General features: G+C 37.8%; 1 protein-coding gene across 1 annotated transcript; it reads right to left on the bottom strand.

The window, feature by feature from the left end:
* Positions 1-3,252: 3,252 nt before the first annotated feature.
* On the bottom strand, positions 3,253-8,788 carry cntd1 (cyclin N-terminal domain containing 1). Its single transcript, XM_077224704.1, has 7 exons — positions 8,528-8,788; positions 7,754-7,829; positions 7,507-7,678; positions 7,265-7,427; positions 7,032-7,176; positions 3,627-3,723; positions 3,253-3,494 (listed from the first exon to the last, which is right to left on the bottom strand). The coding sequence occupies exons 1-7, from the start codon at positions 8,700-8,702 to the stop codon at positions 3,393-3,395; spliced, it is 930 nt and encodes a 309-aa protein (XP_077080819.1). The 5' UTR covers positions 8,703-8,788; the 3' UTR covers positions 3,253-3,392.
* Positions 8,789-11,687: the final 2,899 nt, after the last annotated feature.

The following is an 11,687-nucleotide window of genomic DNA, read 5'->3' as shown; positions in this document are numbered from 1 at the left end:
AAGATTGATTAGCCCTAAGTAATTGCCAGTTGGTCAGACTAGTGCTTATACAGTCTCAATTTACCGTTATGTTTATATAACCGGCCCCTGCTCTGAAGCTCATTCACTGTCCATAATAAAACTTGACATAACTGAAGACTTCGATCCGAGATGTGTGCACGTGTAGACCTTATGCTTTAACAAAGCATTCGTGATAACTAAATAAATGGCGGCATCCATGGAGAAATGCATACATGAAACAGCTTTTAATGTCACCTTGGCCCTATTGTCCAAGCGTCATGTGACATCATGGAGTCTTTAAAGTACAGCCTGGTCTCTAATTGATCTGGCTTATGTCAAGTAAAAAGTTTCAAATTTTATCAAACATATGGCCTCGTGTTCTAATCAATATTCTCTTTGGTTACAAGTTATAACTGTAGTGTGTCGGAAGACTTGAACATGAGGAATGGGGATATTCGTGGCATCTTCCCCAGCAAACCCCTCTGTTCCCCCGCCAGACTGAAACACATCCACCAGGACTGGATCCAGACCAAAACACAGACATCTCTGAGGAAAAGCATTTAGAAGAACTTTTTTCTTAGACGTTTATCTACTTTCTAAACACCCTGAATTATTATAATAAATCCACCAATAATAAAACTGCTTTAAAGCAGTCCAAAGCTTATACCCAGAAGAGTTGCAGTCACCTATAAAAGATTTAAATGCAGGTCCATTATTTAGAAAATGTACAAAAGTGTGAACAAAGTTTTAGTTCACATAATTAAAGTTGTGGGCAGATTTCAGCAAGAGAGTTGCTATCTTTTCTCATTTGCTTGAAATGTTACACAAGAGTCAAGTGGTGTCTCTCCAGCACCGAGGAAGGCCAAATGATAGGAGTGTTTTTTAGAGACATGATGACTCTAATACCTGCTCGAGCATGATATTGCCACTGTTGTCTCACTAGGTCATATTTTAAAGATGAAATGTGGAGACACCAAAAAGAAATGCAAATTAATGACTGTTTTCAGACAAGTTTCAAGCACTCTCCCCCTCTGCCATTGCTCAACCCAGTCACATCACTGCTGGAGCCAACAGTAAGTGCGTTTCCATGACCTTCTAAAGATGAATTTCAGACTAAAACAATAATTTATCTTACTTACAGTATGCATGCATACTTATGCACTATCCTATGCCATTTTGTAGTATAAATAGTGAGTAGTGCGTTCACACTGAAAATTCAAGTTAGAAAAAGTACACTTTAGTAAATAGCCAGATGATGTACTTAATTAACCGAAAAAACAAACTCTGCATCCGAAATCAAATACTATATAGTATGCAAAAAGCAGGCCACAGTAGAGGATTTGTGAATGACAGTGAAATGACCAACTGACGCTGGTAGATCACGTGACAGTAGCAATATGGCGTATGTAGTACGTCTGAATTTCATTCATACCCATATTCATACTATATAGAACACACATTGGAATTGTGGAACCAATAGTGTGGACACTTCATGTCACAGCTTTAATTACACAACGGAGGAGGAGGAGCAATCAGACTCTGATGTTATTCATACACTAATTGGTTAGAACATAGTGCATGAGAACAAGTGTTTGTGTCATTTGGGATGCAATTTTGGATTAAACCACTGGATTTGTTTTATGATGCCTTTATTTTTAGATCTTTTAAGTTTTGGTAACATGGACTTTCAATGAAGGTACAGAAACCTCTCAGATTTCAAAATATTAACGTGTTTTAAAGATTAACCAAGTCTATATGGAGTTGGAATGACATGAGGGTAAGAAAATGCTATGAAGTAATAAATAAATCTATCTATTTCAAAATGCTTATTGTGAACAATATAAAGATGTTTATGTCATAACTGGATCTTAAGACTCTGGTTGATGTATGCAGGACTTCTCCAATCATGGTTCAAGTGACCCAATTTAGATTGTTCCCTCCCATGTGGCACAGATCAGATTTGACCCACGAACATGGATTCCGATATTCGGTTTCAGGCCTCACTCATACAGTATATGGAAATAAATCTGATATGAGTCGAATACGTGCATTTGCGTCAGCCATGTAAGTGGACAGATCGTATATTCCCGTCAATGCTAGTTCCCGTCATATGTCATTGAAAAAGCAACGGTTGCAGATGACATCAACTCGGGTGGAAATCAACCACAATCACGTGACTCTTTTCATTGCCCAGGCTGCAACAAGGGCTCTCCTCTTTATTCTACGCCATAAGACACCACTGTTTTGCTGACCTTTAAAGAAGGTGCGTAAAGCACTTGTATTATAATTTTGTCTGCATCCATTGCAAATCACACCGTTTTTACTTCATTTTCGGCCTAAGCTTTTCCAGGTCAGTATATCTATCTTGGGTTGTTTCACCAAGTGTGTACTGTAAATGCAGATATCGGATATGGGTCACTTTTAAAAGAACATGTAAGCTGGTCGTCAAAAAAATCGGATACAGTCAACAAATCAGAATTGGGCATCAAGACCTGCCGTGTAAATGTGGCCTTAGTCCACTTAAAGCCACCCCTGAAAGCTTGTGTTTATTTGCCTTCACTTTTGAGTACAATCAAAAAATGATAAATAGAAATAAGTCCCTGCCCTACATTCTTTTTCAATAAACTGTTTCACTCGGATGTACGTCACAATACTCTTTATAAGTGCTTTTCAGTAGTGAATGAATTATAGTTATAATCAACATTTCTTTCGGTTCATCTTCCATCTATATTTTTATTTTCACTGAGTTTGTTTTCACTGAGTTTGAAATCCTGTATTATAGGATTTCTGTCTCCTTTAGGGAGATATCCAATGCTAGCGGAGAATTTGGCCAAATCTAGGTTTCTTTTGGGCCTTTACATCAGGAGTGTAATTAAACTTCTGATGTAAAAAATTAAACCATAGTTAGTTTTGAGTCTTGTGAATGAGTAAAGAAATTAGGAAACTTAAGCAGGAAGAAGTATGTCTCTGTCAATCTCACAATCTAGACAAATTTCTATTTTTTGTTCATGGCTTATTTTACTAGATAGCAAAATATAGCTATAATAAATATTATATTATATGGTTATAATAAAATAAAATGTTGAAAATATTATTAAGTTATGATTGTTATCCATTTAGGTTTCACACTGTTAGCATCAACTGATATACGAGCCTCCTCATACATTCATTTCTTTTAGGAATCGTTGCATAATAACAAGTTATTTTATTTCAATGTTTTATCTTTACATTGTTCATTCACAACAGACTGAATTTTTATTTTTTGAGAGAGAGAAATCAAAATAGAAAGTAATATTGTTCATGCTGTGTACACAGTTACCATCACCAGTCTTCTTTTATCTGTACTCTTGCTCTAATCTGTTCCTCACACTTTATATTTCTGACTTCAAGTGTCACATGGATTTTGTCTTGGTGATGTGTGTCAAGGTGACATACGCAAAGTCCATGATACTCTGACCTGAAATCCCTGTTATCCCTGTCAGCTCCTCCACTACCTGCAGTGCACATGAACCAAACACACTAGAATCCTTTAAGATTGTCAAGTTTTGAAGCAAGTAACAGATATTTAAATGCACTTCACAGCTGACTGACTGAATAATGATGTAGATTCAGTAGCTGTTCTGTACCTTTTCCCATGTTGAGATATGATGAATGAAGGCGGCAACAGCAATGACTCCAACTCCCAGAAGCATGAAATCCTCCGTCACCGACACAAACTTGGCTCTGTTACAAACACAAAATATTCTTCATATTTCCCCAGGCCATGGCAGGTTCCACCACAAAGCGGTGCGACGTTTACCTCAGAATGAGTAATGACCTTGTTGAAGGAGAAGCGTGTAATTCATGCACCACCAAACAGCAAATATATTAACTAGATTAACATTTCCCGAATGAAATGTTAGAGCAAAACAATGCATGAGTGTGCAGGGCAATGCTATGTGGTGTTCTTAGAGGTTTTTAGCATGTTGTTATACGGTTGCTTGGGCATTACTAGGTATATGCATTACATTGGCTGAATCAAAAGTTATTTTGTAATATATTGAAAGCACCAGTGTCAATAACCTGCTAAACAAAGCAAGCTGAACAAACTCTGAGTTTGAGAATAGGAGACAAAACCCTACAAATCCAACCTGGTTTAGATCACGTTCAGCTGGTTCAAAGCGCTCACTAAATTCTCTCTCTTTAAAATCAGGAGCTGTGTCTTAAATTGCCCCCTATACCCTCAATCACTATTCCCTACATTACTCCACTAACATAGTTCACTTGAAGGACTGAATGAAAACCAGTGAGTGAATTCGGACACTGAGTGAGACGAAAGGGTTTCTGCTTTTGCATAGTTTGTGCTTGCGGTTTAATAATTAAATGAAACGTAGCAAACTGGCATCTCCGGTAGTAATGAAAAAGATTTATCTTGAACCTCTGTCATAAAACCAGCAAGTAAAAAAAATATCATAATCAATTATTTATACCCGTATGATATTACGCTGTAGCCACATTGGACCAGCGGTTTGGAAAATGGATGGATGGATGATTCAGCTGCGGGCGCCATCTTCTGGCATGGGAATTCATTTGGCGTGACCCTCACAGTGCACTATGGGTATTCTCTGGGCCAGTACTTCTCAAAGTCAAGACTCCGGTCCGAATCCGGACCCGGAGGGAATTCAATCTGAATTTCGTATTTCAAGAGCACTAATTGTATGTAAGGGATTAAAAGTGTGGATTTCATACTTTGATAAACACATGTTAAAATCATTTGTTTAGTTTTTTTATGTCTTTTTTTGAGATGGTCCGAAATTAAAGCGAAGGCGAGATATTTAAAGTTTTCCTCCGTGATTTAGTTGCCGTGACATCCAGTGAGCGTATGACTTTTGACGTAATCGGGCGCGACGCGACACTTCACCGCAGTAAGCGTTTGAACGGGTGTGGAGGATGTCATTGTCCAGGAAAATAAAAGTTGACGAAGAAAATAAGAGTTTTCAAAGATGATTGAACAGAGAGGTGTGCATTCATTTTGCTCCAATCCAGCACGAAGCCATTCTGTTTGACTTGTTACGAGACAGTTGGAGTTGAAAAGAGTGGAAAAAACTTTTTTTTTTTCATAAAATGAGTGTTGATTTGTTATGCATGTTTATTAAAACAAGTTTTGTAATAACTAATAGTTCCGGACCTTTGACATAATAAAAATTCAGATTTGGACATTTGAATGTTGACTTTGAGAACCCCAGCCTGCTCTAGGCATTGAACGTACATCAGTTGTACACTTGTTATTGCGGATTATTATATTATTATTATGGAATTGAATGAGTGCCCTTGATAATGTCCACTATGGTTTCAGACACCACTACAAATGGCTGTCCCTCATATAGTGCCCTATTTGAGGATATACAGTAGGGAGTGATTTCAGACACAGTCAGGGTTTGAATTAGAGTTAAATTAAGCACATGCACCTGAAAGTGTGACATGTGCAGCGAACAGCCAATCACATGAAACATGAAGAGGGTCAGTTTGACTAACTTTTCATGAGAGAGTTGGTGCAATTCACTTCTCTGGTGAAGGAGATATTGTTATGAATAATATCATGAATTTAATTTAACACATTTACAAGGCAAGGAAAAACACAACCGCTGCCAAAAAAGTTTAAATATCAAATATCTAATATTCGTAAAATATCTAATTAAATTGATGCAAAAATCACTTCACAATAAGGTAGCAATAACATCTTGAACAGATTGAATTTAACCTTTTATTCACATATAAAAAATCATCAATGCCCACATTAGTTGTGGTAAATGGAAGCTCAAGCATGTCTGCTTGACGTGCAAGAACCAATGAGGTTCATTCTCGTGTTACGCAGCACGTTTGAGCTTTAACAAGAACCAATGAGGTTAATTCTCGTGTTACGCAGCACGTTTGAGCTTCAGCAAGAACCAATGAGGTTCATTCTCGTGTTACACAGCACGTTTGAGCTTCAGCAAGAACCAATGAGGTTCATTCTCGTGTTACGCAGCACGTTTGAGCTTCAGCAAGAACCAATGAGGTTCATTCTCGTGTTACACAGCACGTTTGAGCTCCAGCAAGAACCAATGAGGTTCATTCTCGTGTTACACAGCACGTTTGAGCTTCAGCAAGAACCAATGAGGTTCATTCTCGTGTTACGCAGCACGTTTGAGCTTCAGCAAGAACCAGTGAAGTTCATTCTCGTGTTACGCAGCACGTTTGAGCTTTAACAAGAACCAATGAGGTTCATTCCCGTGTTACGCAGCACGTTTGAGCTTAGGCAAGAACCAATGAGGTTCATTCTCATGTTACGCAGCACGTTTGAGCTTCTGCAAGAAACAATGAGGTTTGTTCTTGCACATCAAGCAGGTTCAGTTGAGCTTCTGTTTATGTTTGCTGATCAATGTTTTTTTGTGAATAAAAGACTAAATTCAACCTGTTCATCATATAAAGCGATCGAGTCTCTTCAGAATAATTAGGCAAAACCGCTAAATTCATATCGATTAGTTTTATGATCTCTATATGAACTTTTTGAAGCGTCAAAGTGGTAGTTGCGTAGCTGTGAATGGAGGGACAGAAAGCTCTCAGATTTCATTAAAAGATCTTCATTTGTGTTCTGAAGATGAACGAAAGCCTTAGGATTTGGAACGACATGAAGGTGAGTAATTAATAACAGAAGTTTCATATCTAGGTGAACTATCCCCTCGCCTAAAAAACCTAACCGGTTGCTTTAATGCCTCAGATTAGTGTCACTTTAGTCAAAGCTGATTGATCCAGCTTCACGATCTCTAACCCAGAATAAAACCTGCTCATGACCAAGTCAGCCGTATAGAGTAAGAAACCATAACTGCTCAAACTAAACTCAAACTTATATGGGTATAGTCCCTGAAACTGGCTTCATGAAATATGCCATAAAAATGGCAAATTTATAGTTTTCTCTACAAAAATCCCAAACTTTACCTTTGAGAACTTCCTTTAAGAGTAGAGAGAGTCATTAGGTTGGGGAAACAGAAAATTCAGTAGATAGCCTGTACCTTTGCTCATCAGAAGGACTGGGGCATCCGGTGGCAGATATGAGCAATGAGGTGTAGATTGTCTCCCTCTGCAGGTAAATAAACTGCAGTACATGCACACACAGACGATGCAGCTGTGCCACTGGGACTGTTGAATCATTATAGCCTGTGTGAGAGCACAAAACACAGTGTTTTAGACTATCTGAGTTTCTTTTATAGCTGCTACCTGAGAAAAACACTGGAAATAATCTTACCCAGCACTTCCAAAAGGGTCTCCACGTACGTTACAGGATTTGGGACATTTAAATTAAAGTTGAGAGTTTTTAAAATGAGAATCTCCGAGTCCAAGAGTTGCTCTTTGGAGGAAGGGTATTTGACTGCCTGCAGAAATCTCATTGCGATGTCATTATTAACCACCTAGATGAATACAAATAGAGCAAATCACAACATAACACATGGAACTTTTGTTTTGTTGTAATTTATGTGCTGAACATACATTCGAGTACAGGTCCAGTTTGCTGGCTATCTGAACACTCGAGAGGATGAAGAGAAAGAGCTTCTTCTTGAGTGTTTGGAAGATGAGATCCTCGTAGTCCTCAGATGAAGCACCTTGCACCGGCTGACCTTTCTGGCTGTGGATTAGATCTTCAACATATTTGGCCGTGAACCTAGAGCATGAAAAATTGAAAGCGTTTTAAACATATTTATTATGAAAAATGTTCATTCGAGATTCTATAAATTACCTCTCCAGTATTTCGATTGCCTGATATCCAACCACAGGGTTCAGTCCCAGCACCTCACAAAGACGAAATACACACTCTGTGGACCGAATAGATGAGGGTGAACAAAAAAAATCAATGTAATAGTACAATGTTTTGGATATGGCGTTATATTGCAATACTATAGGAACATATCTATTAATGTCTATCCTTTTATGTAAACTCAAACCTATTTGTTCGATTTGCCTCAATAATTACTTGCAAATTTATTTATTTCTGTTAAAAACAAGGAAATAAAATAATTTGAATTATTTCATATTTTTGCGATTTTTGTAAATGTCAAAATTAAATACTTTTAATTGATATCTTAAATCTGACATCTACTTTCTAAATGATTTAACTATAACGTTAGCCCACTTAGAAAAACCTGCTCATATTTGTATTTATACAGAATCAATAACTCTCCTAATAAAATAGGGACGTGTTGCTAAATGAACACATATCTCTAAAATTCCGTAACTTTGATGAGTTTCCGAGCGGCAGAAAAATAAAAGTCCCTTTACAGGCAATAATTTGACAAGAACACTTATCGGACAATTAAAAGATTTAGGCAGTTAACGTTATACTGAATCATGTTAAGAACATTGTTTATAAATATGTTAATAATTCACTAACATATTACAGTGTGCATCATGGGATTATCGTCATCTGATACTTCTACCGCGGTACGTACCCCTACTACAGTACTTTTTTGTCAGTGTCTGAAACCAGTGTGCTATTTGAGGCCAACACACTTACCCACTATTCTTCTTTCTTTGAGACATCCACAGAGATCTGGCACATTCTCCAAGTTGGATTTGTTTCTCTTGTTGAGGTTGGACAGAATGTCGGTTAAAATGTCTAACGACACCAATCCAAATCTCAGGTTTCTCTGTTCCCTTGTGGGGGAGGAAAACATAGTAGTTAGCGCCATTTGTTCGTAAAGCTTTTTTTTTTAGACACACACAACACACAATAAACAAAAAACATCGGTTTCCACCAGGTGGCGCGCTTTAACTCAGAAAGCCAAATTTGTCATAATTGATATATTCATTTAGGCTACCAAAATATAATTATTTTAACCTATAATTTTGAGACTTTATAACAGACACACGAATATAAATATTAGAAAGGGATTTCATTAAAATCTTTGTTTGTTTAAATTCCTTAATTAATTACCATAACGACTGTCTGATTTGTCCGTTCTGAGTAGCGTTGAGAAAAGTATCATGATCCACGTGACAACGCCAACAACGTGTTGTTTTCAGGTTGTTTTAGACATGGCCTAAACAAAGTTTTCTGAATAAATATACAGGCCCAAATACAAAATGCAAGAATACAACAGATGTATCAACACTACATTCACTAAAGTAAAATACGTATTATGCATCTACACATGCGCCCTGTTAAAGGACTACGTGGTTTACAAAAAATGGGGCAAGATGAATGAATTTTTTTAAAATAAATTTAATTATTTAAATGAAGTAAAATACAGTGACTAAATAATAAAAATAATAATAATAAAATAAGCTTAAAAAACACTGATCTAGTTGTTCCAAAATATGTAAACTGAACTGGCATCAAATTGTCACACAACATCATCCATATAAGCGTCGATTTCGGTGGGGACCATAGACAGTAAAAGAAAGGTGGGGACGGTGGGGACGCGTTAAATCTGAGAGCTGGATCACTCCTCCATAGGCTTCTAAGGGAATGAAAATTGCCGGTGTTCTGACAATTTGTGCTGCCTTGTCGAAAAATGCTACCGTAGCGCGAATCGATAGCAGAGTCTGTCGATTTGTGCTGCCTTTGCAAAAATATGCTACCCAAGCGCGAATCGATCACAGAGAATGTTGATTCATTATCTATTGTTTCCATAATTGTGTAAATCTCACAATATTATGACATCGTTATTTAATTTAAATCAGGGTAAGTGTATGAGGAGCACCGAAAAGTTATTAAAGACATCGTTAAAAAAGTCCAAGTGACTACAGTGGCTCAATCTTAAGTTTATCAAGCGACGAGAATGCTTTTTGTGCGCAAAAAAAAAGAAATGATAGCGTAGTGCTTCTGTGTTGTATGTACGTCACACACACCACATACGTGACCAGCGTCGCCAATAGTGAGCCTACGTGTGACATACAACACAGAAGCGCTGCGCTATTTCACTACGTTAACTGACTCGAGTCCCACAGAGAAGGAAGTGAATAGTTTAAATAAATTAGTTATTTTTGTGCACCAAAAAGTATTCTCCTCGCTTGATAAACTTAAGATTGAGCCACTAGTCACTTGGACTATTTTAACAATGTCTTTAATAACTTTTCGGGGCTGGCAAGTGTCAATCCCTTAGAAGCTTATGAAGGAGGGATCCAGCTTTCAGATTTAATCAAAAATATCTTAATTTGTGTTCCGAAGATGAACGAAGGTCTTGTGTGGTTGGAACAACATGAGGATGAGTAAATACTGACATAATTTTCATTTTTGGGTGAACTATCCCTTCCTTTGACATTATTTATGCAATTACATGGCTCTGAGTTGCATTAAACAAGTGAAGCTTGAAAGAAGTCAGTGTAAATACACATGAATGTCACCTCATGTGCAGCTTCTGTGCCACCTCTGTAATGCAAATGGATAGTGGAAGATAGAATACGTTTATAAATAGATCATTAAGAGTGAAATAAAAGTTAACAATACTAAATATAACAGAGATAATAAAGTAATTGCAGTCGCATTGCATACATTGGAGGGCCTCCAACTGTTTGTGTGAAGGGCCTCCAAATTGCAAAAGCCGCCTCTGGTGGTCGGGGGTTTCTGCCCTTCAGATTGATGGTTGTTAATCACTGGCTACGTTTACATGCAACCAAATATTCAATTTTCTAATCAGATTGACCACTCAATCGTACTGAAAAGCCTTCATGTAAACACCTTGATCGATCAGATTGAGCTTGATCTTAATGAAATTTCAGTCGGATTGAAAGGGGTGCATGGTTTATTCCTTTTCTAATTGGATTGAGAGAACATGTAAACACCTGATAGGATTGAAAACCGAAACTGGAAAGGACGCGCATGTACAATGACATAGAAATGGTGTAATGACGTATGGCGCTCAGAATGAGCTGCAGTTGTTGAGTTGAGTGTAAATAAATTAGTGTTATTCTAAAATTCTTTCACCACTCTTCTGTGAAGTGGAGCAGAACAACGTCCCATCAGTCCTCACTTCATACTCTCATCCACAGAAGCCTTGTTTTGGGTGTGGGACGGGGCATTTTTACTGTTTGATAAATATAAGCAGCATAAAGGTTCATGTGCTTGTTGTCCAGAATCAGGACCCGAAATAGATAGCCTAAATATTAAGTCTGCTCTTTAAAACAAAGGAAAGAAGCAATATGGGAGAATACTGTATGCACAAAAATGAGAAACTCTATATATTCATGCAGTGTGCACAAAATCAAAAAATCTATTCCGATTTGAGGCTTCTGACATAAATGCGCTTATCAACCCGAGATATATCAAATACGAAAATGCTCTCCCTCCTTTAGAGGACTTAGATATCCTAGGTACTACCAGAAGGTCCGAGTTTTGTGATCTTAAAGGGGCACTCGGCAACTCTTCGCTGATTTTAACTTTTGTTGCCGCATGTTTTGTCAACGAGCTCCCCCTACAGCTGTGAGGCGTATATTTCACAACAATGTCGTAAAAAGAATTCACTTGCGGCCCCTCCTCCCCCTTTCTACCGCTGCTCATGTGCATTTGTTATTATCGGAGCCGGCCAACTTTATCGTGAGCAGCTATGTCTACCGAGGTGGGTAATACATCATACACAATGGGGGCGGCATGTGTGTTTATGTCGAATTGCCGCAAGGCAGTTTGTGTTTCTCGCTCGTTCTCGCTTCTCACGAGACTTCCTATTTCCAACTTA

The sequence above is a fragment of the Siphateles boraxobius genome, unplaced genomic scaffold (genome assembly GCF_051911475.1).
Source record: "Siphateles boraxobius isolate OS27281-9 unplaced genomic scaffold, OSU_SipBor_1 90, whole genome shotgun sequence".
NCBI classification, from domain to species: domain Eukaryota; kingdom Metazoa; phylum Chordata; class Actinopteri; order Cypriniformes; family Leuciscidae; genus Siphateles; species Siphateles boraxobius.
This window is presented reverse-complemented; position numbering and strand designations above follow the sequence as displayed.